General features: G+C 46.2%; 1 protein-coding gene across 3 annotated transcripts in view; it reads left to right on the forward strand.

Annotated features, from left to right (window-relative positions):
• The first annotated feature begins 3,070 nt into the window (after positions 1–3,070).
• The window catches only part of LOC135219813 (RISC-loading complex subunit tarbp2-like), a 102,453-nt gene continuing 84,072 nt past the window's right edge, over positions 3,071–21,451 (forward strand). For all 3 annotated transcript variants that reach the window (XM_064256942.1, XM_064257020.1, XM_064257112.1), the window contains exon 1: positions 3,071–3,326. In XM_064256942.1, coding sequence (XP_064113012.1) covers positions 3,279–3,326 — 48 coding nt within the window. In that variant the 5' untranslated portion in view covers positions 3,071–3,278. The remainder of the gene's footprint in view (positions 3,327–21,451) is intronic.

A 21,451-nucleotide genomic window follows, 5' to 3' on the forward strand; every position in this document is an offset into this window, starting at 1 on the left:
GAGAAAGTCTCTCTCTTCTTAGGGAAAGAACGGACTTCGGCGAGGGAATGGTTGAGCCTTCTAGGGACCCTTTCCTCGCTCGAACAGTTCTTTCCTCTAGGAAGACTTCATCTACGTCCGCTTCAATTCTTTCTCAAGAGGGTATGGAATTGGAAGACCGGACTTCTCTCAGACATCTTCCCCATTCCAGTGGAAATGAGGCCTCACTTGAAATGGTCGTTGCCCCCGTTGAAAGAAAACAAGGGAATCTCTCTGGAGGTTCAGAACCCAAGCCGAGTATTGTATTCCGACGCGTCGGAGAAGGGTTGGGGAGCAACCTTAGGTATGAGAGAGGTGTCAGGCACCTGGGAGGCAGACCAGGTGTCCTGGCACATAAACTGCAAAGAACTGTTAGCGGTACATCTAGCACTAAAGAGCCTCGAACCTTTTGTTTCAAACAGATTGGGTCTAAGTAAATGTAGACAACACCACCGCTCTTGCCTACATTCGGAAACAAGGAGGGACTCACTCCTTGTTCCTTTACGAGATAGCAAGAGACCTGCTGCTTTGGACTTCCCAGAGGAACATCTCCCTTCTTACGAGATTTGTTCAGGGGACAAGGAATGTAAGGGCAGACAGGCTAAGCAGGAGGAACCAGGTCCTTCACACAGAGTGGACCCTCCACTCAGAAGTGTGTCAGAGTCTCTGGTCTCTTTGGGGGACTCCTCGTGCGGATCTCTTCGCCACATTCCTCTCCAAAAGACTGGAAGTCTTTTGCTTAGTGGTAGAAGACTCCAGAGCTCTGATAGTCGACGCCTTCCTGCTAGACCGGTCTCATGTAGACGTCTACGCATTTCCACCTTTCAAGATCCTGAGACAAGTACTGAAGAAATTTGTGGCTTCAAAGGGGACAAGGATGATCCTGATAGCCCCCTTTTGGCCAGCACAAGATTGGTTCACAGAGGTGGTGGAGTGGACAGTAGATTTTCCCAGATCCCTTCCAAGAAGGATGGATCTTCTCAGACAGCCACACTTCGAGAGGTATCATCAAAACCTCCCCGCTCTCGCTCTGACTGCCTTTCGACTATCGAAAGACTTGTCAGAGTGAGAGGGTTTTCTCGCAAGGTTGCAAGCGCGATCGCGAGAGCCCGCAGAGCCTCCACTAGACGAGTATATCAGTCTAAGTGGGAAGTTTTTAGAAGGTGGTGCAAGTCGAAGAAGTTGTCCTCCTCCACTACCTCTGTGACCGAAATCGCTGATTTCTTGTTGTTCCTAAGAGAAGACTGTCATCTATCTGTATCCACAATAAAGGGATACAGGAGCATGCTTTCGGCAGTCTTCAGGAATAGAGGCCTAGAACTTGCAGATAATAAGGATCTCCACGATCTTATAAGATCCTTTGAAACTACAAAGTCTAAGGAAGCGGCTCCTCCTAGCTGGAACCTAGATGTAGTGCTCAAGTTCCTGTCATCTGAAAGGTTCCAACCTCCTAATCTGACATCGTTTCGAGACTTAACAAGGAAGTGCTTATTCCTCTTATCTTTAGCAACAGCCAAAAGAATTAGTGAGCTGCATGCCCTAGAGGATAAAGTAGGATTCAAGGGAGACTCAGCCATTTGGTCGTTTAAAGCATTATTTTTAGCTAAAAACGAGAACCCCTCGGATCCCTGGCCTAAGACCTTCGAGGTTAAAGGCTTATCGAGTCTCGTCGGTAGAGAAGCAGAAAGATCTCTTTGTCCTGTAAGAGCACTAAAATTCTACCTTCAGAGAAAAAACCAGATGGGGGGCTTTAGACAAGGTCTTTGGTGCACGGTAAAAGACCCCACAAGACTGATGTCTAAGAATGCTCTACCGTTCTTTGTGAGAAACGTCATTACAGATGCACATAAAATCTGTCCTGACGACGCTTTTCGACTCTTGAGAGTGAAAGCTCATGAAGTGAGAGCAGTAGCGACGTCTCTCTCGTTTCAAAAGAATATGTCACTAAAGAACATCTTGGAAGTGACATTTTGGAGATGCAACTCAGTATTTGCATCTCACTACTTGAGAGATGTTCGTGTGACCTACGAGAAATGTTTTTCTCTAGGTCCTTTCGTGTCTGCGGATATGATCCTGGGTATAGGAGCTAACACCGATCTTTAAATTTGTGCATACCTTCTATTAGATATGTTCTAGACTTTCTGCTGACAAAAGTGCTAGATGTCGCACTGACGGCCGTTCACTGTTGTTCAGTAAGGAACTCTTGTGATATCTTCTAAGATGAGTATTATTTTTTTTTTGAAAATTTATGTATGTGTGCGTAATGTGTTTTTCAGTTCTGGTTGTTGTGAAGAGTTTGGGGATAACTCTGAACAATCTTTAGTACTAACATGGTGGTTAGGATCAGGTGATCGGGATCGGTTGTGTGCTCCTTCATAAGGTGTATTGTGATACAAGTGGATTAGCACCCATTGACAAAGTCCTTTTAGGCTCTGCAGAGTAACGGCAGACCCACAAGAACTCTTGGCCATAGATCACATATCTCGCTAAAGTTTCTTGAGGTGATGCAGACTTCTGGGCAGCAGCCACAAAGCCTACCACCTATCAGCTAGGAACCAAGGTTTATTTATACCTACAACATATGTTGTTTACCTGTCTATTCCATAATTAGCTGTCTTACCCTCCACCAAAGGGTGCCAATCAGCTAAGTATATATCTGACAGGTAAGTTGATTGTATGAAAATGATATTGTTATGATACAATAAAGTTTCATACATACTTACTTGGCAGATATATACGATTAATGGCCCACCCAGCCTCCCCGCAGGAGACAGGGTGGAGAGAGAAAATATGATAGAAAACAGGAATGGTTCCTAGTCCTGCCACCCAGGGCAGGCCGGTAGATCACCTGACCTACCTGTAGCGAGTGGCGCGAAATTTGGATTTCTGTTGGGGACGACGGAGTCTTAGCTAAGTATATATCTGCCAGGTAAGTATGTATGAAACTTTATTGTATCATAACTATCATTTTCAAAATTGTGATTTTATACTAATGAATGTTATGGTGAAATTTAAATATCAAATGTAGTATATTTGAATGATACATTAATTTTCCTTGTCTCACATCTTTCTTTTTTATTTCTTTTCAAGGCTAGTGGGCTGGCAGGCTGCAGCAGGCAAAGAAGAAAGTGTGGCATGTTCCCCCGTCTCTTGTGAGGACCTCCCTGCGGTGACACGCGCCATTGTCGTCGTTTTCCAGATTTTTAGCACAGCTCCTATCATCATCCTCTTCACAATAGACGGATAGAAGTTTTTGAATTATGTATCACCAGCCTCCTCCAAATGTTGACTCTACAACGTCAATTGAGGTAAACACATTTCCATAAGTGCTTGTAGTACTGTATGTTTAATGGTGTCAACAAGGTTTTTTATGAACTGTAGAGGATATGGATTCTTCATATCTTCACCATGTAAACTCAACTCCCTTTGCATGATAGAAGGGATTCCAATTAGACTTGAAAATTTGTTCCGATAGGTATACAAACCCTCGGTCCTTCAACAATAGGAAGGTACTTAGCGGCAGCTGAACCGGTCGTAAGCTTCGAACAAGGGGGTTTGGTAGTTAACTACTTGTCCGGCAGTTGGCGGTCAGCTCGACTGCAAGGAGAGGAGTCACTTTGCTTTCGGCTGCGCTGGTGGATAGACGTGTTGCTCTCCTCTCTGCCTGCTTCAAGTCGTATGCTTGGTTTTCTTCACACTGTGAAGGCTTTTCTCTTTTTCTCTCACTTTGTGTGTTTGTGCAAACCTTCCCTAAGTACGTGTCTGTCTTTTGTATATTCACTGAAGTGATAGTGAATATGTATTATGGATTCCCGAGAGCCGGAGAGACCACCTCGCCCCCCCCCATCAGCTGCAGATTGTGCCCTGGTGTGGAGGGCCATAAGTGTGGGGCCTTTCGGTCCTCTGTAGAGATAGACCCTCATGAATTTTGCGCTTGGTGCCGAGGGCGAGAATGCTCTTGCAGCAAGCCTTGTGACATTTTTATTGTTTGGTCGGAGGAGCAGTGGGAGCGCTATGGGTGGAGGAAAAAACCACGTAAAGTCATCGGAGGGTTCTCCAGTTACTCCCTTGGTCACGGACATGTCTTCTTCCTTTCTCCCTCCATCTCAGCTCCCTCGTATGGCTCCTTCCCCTTTGGGGGGGGTTGGGGGGGGGGTTGTTATCTTGCTCCTTCTCCTCTCTCGATCAGTTGAGCATGGAGAACGGGGCTAGGTACCCCGATGTTCAGTTGTATTCGGGGTCTTCTGTTCGCTTGGGGTGGGAACTGTCCCCCCCCCCCTCCTCCCGCCACTTACTAACCCGACTCTGCTTCCTTCCTCAGATCTGCTTGCCATGGGGGACGAACTCGGCCGGGCCTGGTACTCGCTGATGGTATCCACGCCTGGCTACGCTGCTCCACTGCACCTGGTCTACACCCAGCACGTTGCCATGGTTACCCCGACAGCTGCTGTTCAGGCGCCGCTGCCGAAGGTGAAGAGGTTTACTATGACACCGCCGCCCGGTTTTGCCGCTCTTGCTCCAGCCCCTGACTTCCGGTGTCCCAAGAGCTCTCCCCTGGGCCTGCCTGCAGTGCAGAGGATGCCGCTGGTTCCTGCCCCGCCTCCCATTCCTGAGATTGCTGCTGTTCCAGTTCCAGTACTAGTTCCTGCCGCTGTTGTACCTGCCCGTGGTGTTGCTGCCCCCACCCCAGGTCCTTCCGGACAGGTGCAGTCGGGCCCTGTTGCTTCAGCAACTGCCCCGGCTCCGTCCTGGATGGAAGACCTGTCGGTGGTCCTGAGGAAGCTGAAGAAGAAGGTGTCGTCGTTGTCTTCGTTGTCATCATCTGCCGCCGCTTCCCCTTCGACTTCTGAGGTCCCACAGCCAAAGAAGAAGAAGGTAGCCTCCTCCCATCCTAAGAAGGCTCACTCTGAGACGTCTATGGGTCCGTCCCACTCTGGTGGGTCATTTGGGACTTTTGCTGGTCTTCCTGTTCCTTCGGGAACGGGGCCCGTCTCTCCTTCTGCAAGGAAGAAGACGGGGACCGGAGGAGCGCCGGCTAACACCGGTACCTCCTTGCCTGGCGCCAAAGGTTCTGCCTCGGCGCCAGGTACCGTCTCGGCGATCACCTACAACCGCCCCCCCAACACACCGGTTCTGCCGGTGGGCGAGAGGGGGGAGCGTCAGGTCTTCCTCTCCTATCCCTTCAACTTCCTCGGGCTACACCAGCGCGCCCCTCGCGATCCCACCACGACACCCTACGAACCTGGCACGGTCCTAAGACCGACCAGATCGTACGCGCAAGTGGCAGGAGGAGACCATGAGGGGTCTGTTGTGGTTCTTCGCGTGGAAGGAGGAGGGTCTTGGGAGGTGTCCTCGCTGGACGGGCTTGACGGTCCGTCTCCGCAGGATGCAGTCACTCCCGAGATCCAGAGGTCGTTCGCTGAGGTTATTGCGCTGATTCGTCAGCACAACGACCTTGCGGAAGGATCCCCGCTTCCACCTTCCAAGCCTACATCAGGTTTGGAGTCGTTCTGGGGACCCAAAAAGGAACCCAGGGCAACGGTGGGTCTGCCACGATCAGCCTTGGCTGACAGTGTGCTGAGCCAGGTGGACGCTCTTGTCTCCAGGCAGGTTCCTTCCCCCACCTCTACTGCGATAGAGGCGCTTTTTCGTGCCATTGGAGGACCCTCTGCCACCCAAACAGGTTAACCCGGAGCTAGCTAGGCTAACTCCAGGGGTGTCTCTCGTTAGGGATATGTCTTTTGAGGTATCTCGACGACTAGTTAGTCCTGGCGAGCTCCTGCTTGCAGTTGCTACGGGACAGGGATCGGCTCCTCGAGTTCTGCCGCAATCTGGGGATCGTGGTAAACTTTGAGAAGTCAGATCTCGAGCCCAAGCAGAGAATGAAGTACCTGGGTATGCTGATCGATATGGTAGCAGGGCAAGTCTTCCCTGCAGACTCGCGGATCAGCAGATTCAAGGAGGCAGCCGACCAGTTCCTGTCTCGGCAGGAACAGCCAGCTCAGCAGTGGCAGGTCGTGATCGGCCACCTGTCGTCACTCGAGAAGTTAGTCCCTCATAGGCGTCTTCTTTCTTCTTCTTCTTCTTCTCTTCTTCTTCTTCCACCCCCCCCCCCCCCCCCCCCCCCCCCCCCCCCCCCGAGATGTTGCTGTTTTCAGACGTGTCAACCGAGGGATGGGGCGCACGCCTGGAGGAGTTGCTGACTGCAGGCGTGTGGGATTATCGCAACAAGCACCTTCACATCAACATACTGGAGCTCAAGGCAGCGTTTTTGGCTCTCCAAGAGTTCTAGGACCGTCTGATGGGACACTCGGTGGTGTTGATGTGCGACAGCACCACAGTAGTGGCATACGTCAACAACCAGGGGGGCCTAGTGTCCCCCCCCTTGCACCAGTTGACGTTGCAGGTGCACGAGTGGGCCGTGGCTCACTCAGTAGACCTGTCAGCTCGCTAAATTCCAGGCAAGAGGAATGTAGTAGCAGACAAGCTCAGCCGTCGAGATCAGGTGATAGGGACCGAATGGTCCTTACACCCAGACGTGGCGGAAAGGCTCTTCAACCTGTGGGGGCGTCCAGTCGTAGATCTGTTCGCCACCCGGCACAACAGGAAACTTTAGGTTTCATACATTCAACTTACCTGTCAGATATATACTTAGCTATAGACTCCGTCGTCCCCGACAGAAATTCAAATTTCGCGGCACACGCTACAGGTAGGTCAGGTGATCTACCGGCCTGCCGCTGGGTGGCAGGAATAGGAACTATTACCTTCTAAGGACAGATTTTCTCTGTCGCGGGGTATGTAAACAATACATTTGCTTTCCCTCCTGATTTGATTTTCGTGTTTCTTCGCCATTGATCTTCTGGGCTAACTTTTACAGGGAAGTAATGGATCTTTGGTTCGGCATACGCTTTTGTTAACTTATAGTAATTTTTTGATAAAATTAACTTCGAAAATTTCGAAGATTACATTACGTGTAACTACCGAAGTTTTCGGTAGACACTCAACACTTTCAAGAAAGGGAATTACTTAAATTTATTCATTAATACAAATAAGTGTTAGAATTTGATTGAGGAAATGTATATCTTTCTTCCTAGTTGGGGAAGTCAGAGAAGTAACTATATACGCTTCCTTTAGAAGCTTTATTAGCTCTTGTGTTAACGAGCAATTAGAGTATTAACAGTACTAGTAGTTGTTGCATCCTCACCTTCTTACTTCACAGAATCTACAATTTCATATTTGCAAATTGAAGATAAATGGATGTAGCTCAAATGCGAGCTCTTAAAAGGTAAGAAGTGAATATGTATAGTGTTCCCCATTGCAGTAGAGGGTGCGTCTGATCGGCTCTGTCTCGCTCCCAGGTCCAGACCTCTTCCAGCTCACAGGCCCAAGAGGAGAAGGAATGTCGAAAGCCTTACGGAGGTTATGGAGAATCCCCACCGATCAGGCGTCCCCTCGGCAGGTTCTGTAGAACGTCCCAGACTGCCAGGGATAGCCATTGGAAAGGCATCCTAATTCAATGTGTTCCCCTTATTATTATCGTCTCGACGAATAAGGAGAAGAGAGATTCAACGGCGTAGATTAAATGAAGATGCAAGATAATCTCGTCATGGGTATCAGAACCTCAAAAAAGACTGCTAAAATTGATATCATTCGAGAGCAGTGGTGGTAGAGGCATTGCCCTATCCTGTTTTCGTCCCCCGTACAACAAGACGGGGGCTCTATCCCATGGGGTTTGTTTGAAATGATTTTTTTTTTTTTTTTTTCCAACAAATTCCTCATCGGTAGATTTATATGAAAATATATCTATTCGGGGAGAACGAATTAGATATTAAAGAATATTTGTTGATCAAATGATTATCAATCTGTTTAGTGATTAAACATATAATAAAATTTAAGCTTCTAGCTTATTCGGAGCACCAGGAGTATTTCGAGCAACGATACTCCTCCTTGGTGCCAGGAGTATTCGGAACGAGATACTCCTGCCAGGCGCCAGGATATTCCGAGCACTATCTCCTTCTAGGCGCAAGGAGTATTTCGGAACACGATACTCCGGCCAAGCGCCAGGAGTATTTTGAGCAAGGTTTTTTCATACACTCAACTTACCTGTCAGATATATACATAGCTATCGAACTCGTCGTCCCCGACAGAACTTCAAATTTCGCGGCACAGCTACAGGTAGGTCAGGTGATCTACCGGCCTGCCGCTGGGTGGCAGGACTAGGAACCATTCCCGTTTTCTAATCAGATTCTCTCTGTCGCTGGGTAATATAAACATATGTTACTTTCCCTCCTGATTTGATTTTCGTGTTTCATCGCCATCGATCTTCTGGGCCAACTTTTACAGGGAAGTACTGGATCGTGTTCGGCATACGCTTTTAATAACTTTAATGAATTAACTTCGAAGTTTTCGAAGAAGAATAGAGGATGTGTAACTACCGAAGTTTTCGGTAGACAATTACATAGTTTGCAAGAAAGGGAAAGGATATAAATATTTATTCATTGATAAAGTGTAATAAATGTTAGAATTTTGATTGAGGAAAATAAGGTAACTTCCTATTTGAGGAAGTCAGAAAAAAACATAGAACTAGATATGTTTTTTTTTTAGAAGCTTTAATAGCTCGTTCTGACGAGCAGTTAGAATATAACAGTACTAGTAGTGTATTTCCTCATCACCTTCTTACTTCACAGAAACTACAAATTCATTTGCAATTTGAAGATAAAGGAATGTAGCTCAAGATACGAGCTATTATAAGGTAAGAAGTGATTATAGTGTCCCCATTGCAATAGAGGGTGCGTCTGATCGGCTCTTGTCTCGCTCCCAGGCCTAGACCTCTTCCAAGCTCACAGGCCCAGAGGAGAAGGAATGTTGAAAGCCTTACGGAGGTTACAGAGAATCCCCACCGATCAGGCGTCCCCGGTCGGCAGGTTCTGTGTAGGACGTCCAGACTGCCAGGGATAGCCATTGGCAAAGGCATCCTAATTCAATGTGTTCCCCTTATTATTATCGTCTTGACGAATAAGGAGAAGAAACATCAACGGCGTAGATTAAATGAAGATGCAAGATAATCTCGTCTGGCTATCGGAACCTCAGAAGAGACGGAGAAAGGAAGACATCATTCGATAACAGTTGCGGTAGAGGCATTGCCCTATCCGGGTTCGTCCCCCCGTACAGTTGGACGGGGGGAGGGGGGGGGGGTGGGGGGGGGGGGGGGGGGGCCTCTATCCCATGGGGGTTTGAAATAGTTATTTCAATAAATTCCTCATCGGTACATGTATATGAAAATATATCTATTCTGAGAAGAACGAATTAGATATTAAAGAATATTTGTTGATCGAATGAATTATATGGATCTCGTTTAGTGATACACATATATATAATAAACTTTTAAAGCTTCTAGCTCCTTGGGCATGAAGCTCCGGTAACGAGGCTCAATGCGCCTAAAGCGTCTGAAACAAGGCGCAAAAGCGCCTGAAACGAGGCGCAAAGCACCTGAAGGGCCTGAATATAGGCGCAAGCGCCTGAAGCACTATGAACCAGGATCTTCATCGGAAATGGAAGTCCTTCTCATTCAGAAGAAGGAAGGTATGTCGATGGAAGTATTGTCGAATTCTAAGCAAGAACAAATGTACAAGAGATCGGAACCTTCCAGAAGGCGGAAGATTCCAGATTCAAATAACCTTCCAGACGTACAGAACTTTCCAGGCGAGGATCGCCTTTCAGATGCTCGGAACTTTCCAACAAGAAAACTTTCCAAGCGCGATACGTCTGCTAGGATCCAGGAGTATTCTGATCACGATACTCCTCCTAGGCGCCAGGAGTATCGTGATCGGAACGCGATACTCCTGCCAGGTGCCAGGAGTGTTCCGATCACGATACTCCTCCCAGGCGCCAGGAGATTCGGAACGCGATACTCCTGCCAGGCACCAGGAGTATTCCGATGAGCACGATACTCCTCCCAGGCGCCAGGAGTATTCGGAACGTGATACTCCTACCAGGCGCCAGGAGTATTCCGATCACGATACTCCTCCTAGGAAAGCGATACTTCTGCCAGGCGCCAGGAGTATTCCGAGCACGATACTCCTCCCAGGCGCCAGGAGTATTCCGAGGACGAGGAGTATTCCGAGGACGAGGAGTATTCCGATCGCGATACTCCTCCCAGGCGCCAGGAGTATTCTAGGCAAGATACTCCTGCTTAGCGCCAGGCACTTTCTCCTACGAAGAAGAGCCTGACAACCGCCAAGAGTCCTCCAGCAGCGAAAGGTGAAAGACATTCGAGGCTTCTCCTGATAGGGACGGGAGTTGTCGCACAGGCGGCCGTCGCCCTTGTCAGGATAGTCTTAATGCAATAAAGGCAAGAGCAAGTTCGGCTTTTCCAGGCAGGGACTCAAGATGTAGCACAGGCTGCCGTAGCCCTTGTCAGGTTAGAGTCGGTACTGCTAAAAGCCCTTCACCTTTCGAAAGGAAGCGCTCTCCTCCGGTTGCTCAATCTTCTCCCAACTTGAGGAATGGAAGATAGAGCAGAATTGTGAGAATTAGTTCAGTATTAGTAAGAGGATATTAAAATCATCCTCCGTCTAAAAAATAATGCAACCAAACCAATTTACAGAAAGAGGGGCAATCGTTTGGAAGTTGAACAAGATTCGTACGAGCTCTCATTCATTTGATTAGAGGCTCTTCCAGATAAGAAAGGGCGTAAAATACGGACTTATCTCCAAGATAATAAAAGCTGGAGAGATTCTCTTCGATCCTCGGTTGTCATTTGCGATCTCTTTCGACTAATACTCATTCGGGATTATTGACGAAATGAACGAAGAGAGTAAGATTTCCATTCTTTCCTCTGCATGTCGGAAGGAAAGAGTGTTGTAGAAGGCTTGCTGTATACGACTACTGAATGACAAGTCATATATGCATACCATAGTTGCCTTCTGGTTCGCTACGGATTTATCTATATCCTTACAGGATTTTCCTAGTAAGGACTTTCGCTTAAAAGGTTTGTTACGACAATACCGACTCAGCTTCGGTATTTAACAAAGGTTGTTTGGCTTAAATTTGCATTATTGAGAGCTTTCTTAGACTCGAGAATAATTTTATTATATCCATTCATTGAAGGGAGTAACTGGCAACTCAGAATGAATGCAGCCAGGCAGTGAACGAGACGGCTGTAATTGTGAGCCATCCAGTACCATCTGGTTCTCGGTCGTGAACCGTTGGTTACAATCTCTCTCTCCTAAGGGATCGAATGCTTCACCGTATATTCCCCCTACAATCAGGGACTTAACCACGAATTGAGGGGATTTTTTAGGCAAACATGAATAACATCGTATTCGTTTTGCTAAGGATCTCTCTCTGCCTCGGCGAGGAAAGAATGTGGTAGGAAATTCACCTTAAGATAATGGTACGGTAAGCCTTATGCACACACCGTGGTTAATTAGCAGCGTTTCCTAACTATCCTTACAAGAGTTTCCTAGAATGAATGCTGTTTACCACAATGTGACGGTATTATAAATGATTTTAATTTCGGCAGAGCACGATTTAACCTATTTGGAAACAGACACGGAACGTAACGATCCTTACCAGGTTCGACGCGGGATTTTGCACGTCCGTTGAGAACCTTTTGATCGACAATAATAGCTGTTAACGTATGTTTAACATTTATTGGAAAGAGTTGTCAGACCCTGCGGAAAGTATTCACAGATCTCTTCGCAAGGCAGAAGATGAACGAGCTTCTTATAGATTGCTTCCTTTTCCTCGAACAAGAGAGGTAGCAAGATACGCCATCTTTAATTTAAATAGGGGAATAAACTTTAGTCTTTTTTTTTTTCCCTATTTGTATATATTCTTACAGATATCAAAATAAATGGGCGTCAAAGGAAGAAGATGAATGCATCATTTTGGCAATAAAAAGGTTGGATTCACAGAGGTCACGTTCTTCTTTCAGCATGTGTCGGAAGGTTTTTCTAAGAGAGTAGAGATTTATCGGAATCTATTATAAATATTGGACTGAAAACCTATCCACTCTGAGTCTGTCTGTGTGCAGACTGACCAGAAGTAAATATGAATGAGAGGATTTTTTCAAGGGAAACTTGATAATTCCTTTAAATATGTTAAAGACATAGAATTGCTGCAGATCGTGCTAGATGGAAAGGGGAAACGGTGTCCTCTTCCGATACCTCTGTGAAACCCACATAATGGTTTTCTTCCCTTTTAGAGGGAAGAATCACCTTGGTATTTTATGCTATCAATGAACACAGTAAAAAGATATACTCTGTCTCGACAAAGAATATTAGAGATAGTAGAGAATTAAGATCTTCGGGATCTTATACAATACCTCTATAGCGATAAGAGTAAGAGATCTTATACTTGGAATGGGATCCTAATTTGGGCCTCATTATTTCCGGTGTTCCGACAAGATGGAACTGCTCCTAATCAAATGTTTCTCTTGGTCCTAAACGATCAAAAGGACAAGTGAAATTTTGGGCTTTAGAATCTGGAATCAAATTCTATGAAGACTCGGCAATGGGTTGTGGCCAGCATAGTATATTGGCAAAAGAACTAAAGCCTTTATTCCTGGATCAACGCTTTCAGATAGAGGTTTCGTTGTCCAGGTAATGTATTGACGTTGTCATCTACAGAAGAAGACAAGGTTTTTTTAAACGTTTACTGACAGAGTCTTGGGAACGCGATGAGCTCAAAATACTTCCCAAAAGGGTCAGAGAGATACATTCAAGAGCTAGAAATCAGGAGTCCTACCAATTTCAGCTCAGAATCTCTTTAAGCTTCCAGGCTCCTTCCCTTCCTTCGGGCAAGGATAGGGAAGCTTCTGCAACGAGAAAACTCATCAACATTTAGGAGGAGAAACTCGTTAGCAACGGAAGTATTCAATAAGGATCCTCCTCGGAGGAAGACTTGTCTCTCGGACTTTTAGATTTCCTATCGTCTACTGGATGTAGCGGACTAAATTTTGATGAATGTGCAGGAGCAATAGCGTCTTTGGTAGGAGTACTTTCTAAAGAGCCTTATATCGTAAAAAAGGATGACAGGCTTCCGATTAAGAGATCCAAATACCGTCTCCTGTCGGGCGCGACGAACCCTACAGGGGAGTTGTCGCACAAGCGGCCATCTCTGGGGGGAGCGATGCGTTAGGCAGGCGAGACGTGGGAAAGGAAGTAACTCCTGCCAAGCGTCTGGCGCCAACTAGGAGCCAGGCGCAAAGAGCCTGACTTTACTGTAGATCGTTCTAGGCCCAGATCTTCATCCAAGCAAACAAGAGACCAACTGGAGAAGAAAGAGAACTCCTGATAGGAGTTATAGCGCCTGCAATAAGCGCAATATACTTGCCATTCGAAAGGCGCATTCCTATGAGCGATACTCCTACCAAGCCACAGGAGTATTCGGAACTAGATGCGCCTTCCAATAGGTCAGGAGTATTTGGGAAGAGATACTCCTGCCAGGCGCCCCATTGAGTTACTCTGACCTCGATACTCCTCCCAGGCGCCAGGAGTATTCTAGACTTTTTACTCCTACCAGGCGCCAGGAGTATTCGAAGCGCGATGTGCCTACCAAGCGCCAGGAGTGAATATATCTGAGCTTAATACTCCTAACAGGCGCCAGGAGTATTTGGAGCGAGATGCGCCTTCCAGACGGCAGGAGTATTCGAGGAGTGTTACGACTGTCAGGCGCCAGGGAGTATTCCAAACAGGATACTCCTCGCGCCAGCAGGCGCGAGGCGCCAGCCAGGCGCAAGCCAGACGCTAGGCTTCATCCAGATGAGATCCAGTTCAAAGAAAGTCCTAGTCTTCTTTGAAACAATGGTGATCTCTAAAGCACTTCATAAGTGACTTGATGATACCTTCAAACAGCTGAGAATTTAAAAGCTCATGAAGTGTGAGCTTTTGCAAATTCTTGTTCTTTTCGTAACAATATGTCAGGAAGACATATTAGCTTTAACATATGAGAGATGCAACTATGTGTTGACTGCTCATTACACGAAGGACTTCAAGTTAACCTACGAGAGATCCTTCTCTCTTGGTTTATACGTATCAGCGGATACGTTGCTGGGTTAAGGAGCCGACACTGTTCCTTTAATAATGAGTTTGAATTATTTAACTTAGTGATTTTTTTTTTGAGGTTTGAAAGGAGTTTGGGGGATAACTCTTTTTCAATTTTAGCGCGAACCCTCATGTTAGGAACAGGTGATCGGGATCGGTGTTGCGCTTCTTAGTTATGCCAATAGGCATAGGCATGTTGTCATATAAGCGGATTAGCACCCATTGACAAATGCCAATTAGGCTCGACCGAGTAAGATGGAGACCCCATCGGTAGACCCACAAGAAAACTCTTGGCCACAGATCACTATCTTGCTAAGGCTCTTGAGACGAAGCAGACTCCTATGCAATAGCTAGGAAGTCGACCCTTCGTCTAGAAACACAGAGGAACCAAGGTCATATAAATACCTACAACACATGTTGTTTACCTGTCTAGTCAGGAGTTAGCTGTCTCTTGCCCTCCACCAAAGGGTGTCAATCAGCTATGTATATCTGACAGGTAAGTGAGTGCGAAAAGATATTGTTATGATACAATAAAGTTTCATACATACTTACCTGGCAGATATATACGATTGAAGACCCACCCAGCCTCCCCGCAGGAGACAGGTGGAAGAGAGAATCTGATTAGAAAACGGGAATGGTTCTAGTCCTGCCACCCAGCGGGCAGGCCGGTAGATCACCTGACCTACCTGTAGCGTGTGCCGCGAAATTTGAATTTCTGTCGGGGACGACGGAGTCGATAGCTATGTATATATCTGCCAGGTAAGTATGTATGAAACTTTATTGTATCATAACAATATCATTTTTCTCCTAGGCGCCAGGAGTATTCGGAACGCGATACTCCTGCCAGGATCCAGGAGTATTGATACGTACTCCTTCTAGGCCCCAGGAGTATTCTAGCTCAATATCCCCCAGGCAAGATTCTGATCACGATACTCCTTCTAGGCGACCAGGAGTATTGGAAACCCGATACTCCTGCCAGGCGCCAGGAGTATTCAGATCACGATACTCCTCCCAGGCGCCAGGAGTATTCGGAACGCAATACTCCTCCCAGGCGCCAGGAGTATTCGGAACGCAATACTCCTGCCAGGCGCCAGGAGTATTCCGAGCACGATACTCCTTCCAGGCGCCAGGAGTATTCTAGGCAAGATACTCCTGCTTAGAGCCAGGCACTTTCTCCTACAACAAGAGCCTGACAACCACCAGGAGTCCTCCAGGCGAAAGGTGAAAGACATTCGAGACTGGGAGTTGTCGCACAGGAGGCCGTCGCCCTTGTCAGGATAGTCTTAATGCAATAAAGGCAAGAGCAAGTTCGGCCTTTTCCTGGCAGGGACTCAAGATGTAGCACAGGCGGCCGTAGCCCTTGTCAGGTTAGAGTCGGTACTGCTAAAAGCAGGCGCTCTCCTCCGGTTGCTCATTCTTCTCCCAACTTGATGGACAGGAAATGGAAGATAGATCGGAATTGGAAGCCAATAAGGGGGCAGGTCTCTCAGTTTATAAGACCTTGGCGACTTTTTTTTTTTTTTTTTTTGTTTTTTTTTTTTATTGGAAAATTAGTTTCATACTATTAAGACTATATTAAAATCTTCCCCCTTCTAAAATAATGCAACCAACCATTTACAGAAAGAGTGGCAACCGTTTGCAAATTGAACAAGATTCGTACGAGCTCTCATTCATTGATTAGAGGCTCTTCCAGATAATAGAGGCGTAGAATATGGCCTTATATCTAAGAGATTAAAAATTTGAGGGATTCTCTTCGATCCTAGGGTTTTCATTGCGATCTCTTTCGACTAATACTAATTCGTGTTTATTGACGAAAAGAACGAAGAGGGCAAGATTTCCATTCTCTCTCTGCATCGGAGAGGAAAGAATGTAGTAAGAAACGACTACTGAATGACAAGTCATACACGCATACCATAGTTGCCTTTGTGGTTCGCTACGGAATTATCTATATCCTTACAGGATTTTCCTGGTAAGGACTTCGCTTAAAAGGTTTGTTACGACAATACCTACTCAGCTTCGGTATTTAACAAAGGTTTTTTGGCTTAAATTTACATTATTGAGAGCTTCCTTAGGCTCGAGAATAATTTTATTATATTCCTTCATTGAATGAAGTAACTGGCAACTCATGATGAATGCAGCCAGGCAGCGAACGAGTCGGCCGGGCTGTCATTGTAAGGCCAATACAGTACCATCCAGTTCTCTGTTATGAACAGTCGGTTACATCTCTCTCTCCAACGGGATCGAATGGTTAACCGTATATTCCCCCTACAATCATGGACTTAGTTCGAATGGGTGGGGATAGTTAAGGCTAACATAAAAATATTGTCTGCCTTTTGCTAAGAAGCTTTCAATAATAAAGATATTATAACCTTTCAATGCTGTTTACCGTAGGTAACATTATTAAAGGATTCTAATGCAGCAGAACATTATATTATATAATGCTCTCATGCTTTCGAAAGCATGGCTTATTAGAATACATGCTTAGTGAGAAGATGGATGTAGTAGAGAATTCACTTTAAGACTACGGTATGGTAAAGTCTTTCGAGAAACGCACACAACCTTTTTAGAATCGGATATTGCTCAAGAGAAGATGGATGAGTGGGATGGGAAACATTCTCTTCGTGGCAGAAATGGTTTCCCTGAATGGACTATACTGCATATATGAGTTTTTTCCTACTAAGAACGGAATTAACGTGTAAGGATGTCGGGTACCATAAAGGCACAGATGTTCTGGCACATAACATAAAGAGAATTAGAAGAAAGCGCCAGAAGCGCCAACCTGGCGCAATGCGCCAGAAGCGCTAGCCTGGCGCAAAATTGCGCCAGAAGCGCCAGCCTGGCGCAGAAGCACCATCCAAGATAATTTCTCGTTTAGCGAGTTATTAACCTAAGAGTCCAGTGGCCTTTCAGACAGCAGGCTCGGTAACGGCAAAATTCGTTCCTGATTTCGTTACCTGTCTAATCGGAAAAGGGTCGCTTTCAGGAAACAATAAAATGATGGATTTTAATCATTTAGGCCAATTCCACGACTCTCTCATATCGCAAGAAGCATCGAGAATCTCTTTTTTCGCCCCTGTTCGTGTTAACAAAAGAGAACCTATTGGAAACAGGCACGGAATGTAACGATCCTTACCAGGTTCGATGCAAGATTTTGCACGTCCGTGAGAACCTTCTCGATCGACGATAATAACTTAACGTATGTTTAACATTTATTGGAAAGAGTTGTGAGAACCTGCGGAAAGTATTCACAGATCTCTTCGCAAGGTAGAAGACAAACGAGCTTCCTATAGACTGCTTCCTTTTCCTCGAAACAAGAGGGGTAGCAAGATACGCCATCTTTAATTTAAATAGGGGAATAAACTTTAGTCTTTTTTCCCCCTAGTTATATATATTCTTAACAGATATTAAGATAAATGGGCATCAAAGGAAGAAGATGAATGCCTCATTATGGCCATAGAGAGGTTGGATTCACAGAGGTCACGTTCTTCTCTCAGCATGTGTCGGAAGGCTTTTCTAAGAGAGTAGAGATTTTATCGGAATCTATTATAAATAATGGACCTAAAAAACCTATCCACTCTGAGTCTGTCTGCGTGCAGACTGACCAGAAGTAAACATGAATGAGAGGATTTTTCAAGAGAAGTTTGATAACTCCTTCAAATATGCTAAAGACATAGAGTTGCTGCAGATCGTGCTTGGTGGAAGGGGGAATCTGTCCTCTTCCGATACCTCTGTGAACCACATAGTGGTTTTCTTCCCTTTCAGAGGGAAGAATCACCTTGGTATTTTCTGCTATCAATGAACACAGTAAAAGGATATACTCGGTCTCGACAAAGAGTATTAGAGATAGCAGAGGAATGTAGGATCTCATCGGGATCTTTATGGTACCAATACCTCTTACGACAAGTAGTGAGATCTATACTTACGAATGGGATCCTATTATTGGGCCTCAGATTCCGTGGTCTCGACAAAGAGTATTAGAGATAGCAGAGAATTAAGATCTTCGGGATCTTATACAATACCTCTATACGACAAGAGTAGGAGATCTTATACTTAGAATGGGATCCTATTTTGGGCCTCAGATTCCGTGTTCTGACAAGATGGAACTGCTCCTCATCAAATGTTTCTCTTGGTCCTAAACGACCAAAAGGACAAGTGAAATTTTGGGCTTTAGAATCTGGAATCAAATTCTATAAAGACTCGGCAATGGGTTCTTGCCAGCGTAGTATGTTTGGCAAAAGAACTAAAGCCTTTTATTCCTGAATCAACGCTTTTAGATAGAGGATTCGTTGTCCAGGCAATGTATTTACATTTTCATCTACAGAGGAAGAAAAGGTTTAAACGTTTGCTGACAGAGTCTTTGGAATGCGATGAGGGCTCAAACTACTTCCCAGAAGGTTCAGAGAGATACATTAAAGAGCTAGAAATCAGGAGTCCTCCCAATTTCAGCTCAGAGTCTCCTTAAACTTCCAGGCTCCTTCCCTTCCTTCGGGCAAGGATAGGGAAGAATCTGCAACGAGAAAACTCATCAACATGTAGGAAGAGAGCTCGTTAGCAACGGAAGTATTCAAGAAGGATCCTCCTCGGAGGAAGACTTGTCTCTAGGACTGTTAGATATCCTATCGTCTACTGGATGTAGCTGACTAAAATCATCTCCCCTTGCCGGAAAGACTAAAAGCTCAAAGTGAAAGAACTTCTTCCACCCTTCTCCAGTCTCCTGATAAATGATTGTGGATGTTCAGGACTTTCGGACAATGTAGCGCCAATCAGGCGCCAAAATACCAGAACAGGCGTAAAGACGCCAGAGGAAGACAGTCCAAATAAACACTGTCATTGTCTGATGAGGAGAAGGAGCGGGCCTCCAACCTGGCGCAGATGCGCTAGAGGCAAACAAATCGGAAAAAGTGTCCCGATGTGGCAAATCGCCAGTTTTTTTCTCGAGACTCTTAACAAGCTCGAAGCTCCAGCAAGTGGGGAGAAGTCAGCCAGGCTCCAGGCAGGCGCAAGGCGCTAGCCAGGCGCGAGGCGCCAGGCAAGCAACATGCGCCAGCCAAACGCGAGGCGCCAGCCAGGCACAAGGCGCAAGCCAGGCTCTAGGCTTCATCCAAAAGAGATCAATTTCAAAGAAAGCCCTGGTCTTCTTTGGAACAGTGTGATCTCTAAAGCACTTCTTAAGTAACTTGATGATTCCTTTAAACAGCTGAGAATTAAAAGCGCTTGAAGTGCGAGCTTTTAACAATTCTTGTTCTGTCCATAACAATATGTCGTGAGAGACATATTAGCTGTAATTTACGGGAGATGCAACTCTGTGTTGTCTTCTCTTTGCACGAAGGAGGTCAAGTTGACCTATGAGAGATCCTTCTCTCTTGGTTACGTGTCTACGGATACGTTGCTGGGATAGGGAGCCGACACTGATCCTTAACTAGTGAGTTAAAAAATTTTTATTTTAACATAAGTATACTATTTTCTTTGGGTTATTTGAAATGAGTTTGGGGATAGCTCTTTTCAAATTAAGCACAAACCCTTTTGTTAGGATCAGGTGATCGGGATCGTTGTTGTGCTCCTTAATTATGCCAGTAGGCATAGGTGTGTTGTCATGTAAGTGGATAAGACCCCATTGACAAATGCCCACTAGATTCTGTCAAGTAAGTGGATAAAACCCAATTGACAGATCTACAAGAACTCTTAGCCATAGGTCACATCCTCGCTGAGGCTCTTGAGACGAAGCAGACTACTAGCAATAGCTAGGAAGTCGACCCTTTGTCGAAACACATAGGAACCAAGGTTTTTATTATTTATTACCTACAACTATTGTTTACCTGTCTAATCAGTAAATAGCGGTCTCTTGCCCTCCACCGAGGGGTGCCAATCAGCTAAGTATATATATGACAGGTAAGTTGAATGTATGAAAATGATATATTGTTATGATACAATAAAGTTTCATACATACTTACCTGGCAGATATATACGATTATGGCCCACCCAGCCTCCCCGCAGGAGACAGGTGGAAGAGAAAATCTGTCCTTGGAAGGTAATAGTTCCTATTCCTGCCACCCAGCAGCAGGCCGGTAGATCACCTGACCTACCTGTAGCGTGTGCCGCGAAATTCGAATATCTGTCAGGGACGACGGAGTCTATAGCTAAGTATATATCTGCTAGGTAAGTATGTATGAAACTTTATTGTATCATAACAATATCATTTTTCTACTCTGCTGTGCCGGACCCATGGGCAGCTGCAGAGGACACTCTTCAACACCCGTGGGACAACCTCTTCGTTTACGCCTTTCCCCCGTTCTGTCTGGTGGCTCCCGAGTGGCCTCAGGTCATTTGGTATCCGGACCTGCTGGCTCTTCTTACCACCAGTCAGTCCAGTCCCTTCGTCTTCACGGCTGGCTGTTATCCACCATCTCTTGCGAGCGAGAGGCTTTTCTCGCCTAGCAGCAACAGAGATGGCTGGGTACATCAGACAGTCCTCTGCAGCTGTGTACCAGGGAAAGTGGGCCGTCTTCTGTGGTTGGTGTCGTAGACGGGGTCTATCTCCTCTCAGAGCCACTCTTCAGCAGGTAGCGGATTTCCTCGTTTTTCTTCGCCGAGAGAAGATCCTCTCCATCCCCCACAGTCAAAGGATACAGGGCCGCCTTGGCCCTAGTCCTGAAACTGAGGGGAGTCTATATCTCGAACTAATGAGGAGCTTCGAGAGGTCTTGCCCACCCAGGGAACTCAGGCCCCCGGGGTGGGATGTCTCTCTTGTCCTTAGGAGTCTGACCCGAAGTCCCTTCGAGCCACTCCGAGAGTCGTCAGACAGGGATCTGACCCTCAAGACCCTCTTCTTGCTGGCCCTGGCATCGGCGAAGAGAGTAGGGGAACTTCATCGTCTATCCTTCGACGTCAAGCATTCCAGGGGATGAGGATCAGTGACGCTTGATTTCGTCCTGAACTTCGTAGCGAAGACTCAGAATCCTTCCGTCCCTGACAACCGGTTCGAGTCATTCACAATCCCTTCACTAAAGGACTTCACCGACAACGATGCGGATGAGATGCTGCTTTGTCCTGTGAGGGCGCTATCTGAAGAGAACTCAGCACCTCAGGCCTGAGTGTCGATGCCTCTTCGTTAGCACCGGGGTGACCAAGAAAGAAGTATCCAAGAACACACTTTCTTTCTGGCTGTGTGAGGTGATCAGGAGGGCGTACGAAGCTGATGGTAGCAACGACATCTGTATCCTTTGTCCGAGAGCCCACAAAGTCAGAGGTATTGGTCCTTCCCTTGCATTCCGCAAGAACTTCTCTGTGGCGCAGGTACGGAAGGCGGGGGTCTGGACCAACCAGACCACCTTCACCTCCTCCTACCTTTGGGATATAGCCCACAGGTCCTTGGACACTTTTTCCTT

Source organism: Macrobrachium nipponense, chromosome 11 (genome assembly GCF_015104395.2).
Source record: "Macrobrachium nipponense isolate FS-2020 chromosome 11, ASM1510439v2, whole genome shotgun sequence".
NCBI lineage: Eukaryota > Metazoa > Arthropoda > Malacostraca > Decapoda > Palaemonidae > Macrobrachium > Macrobrachium nipponense.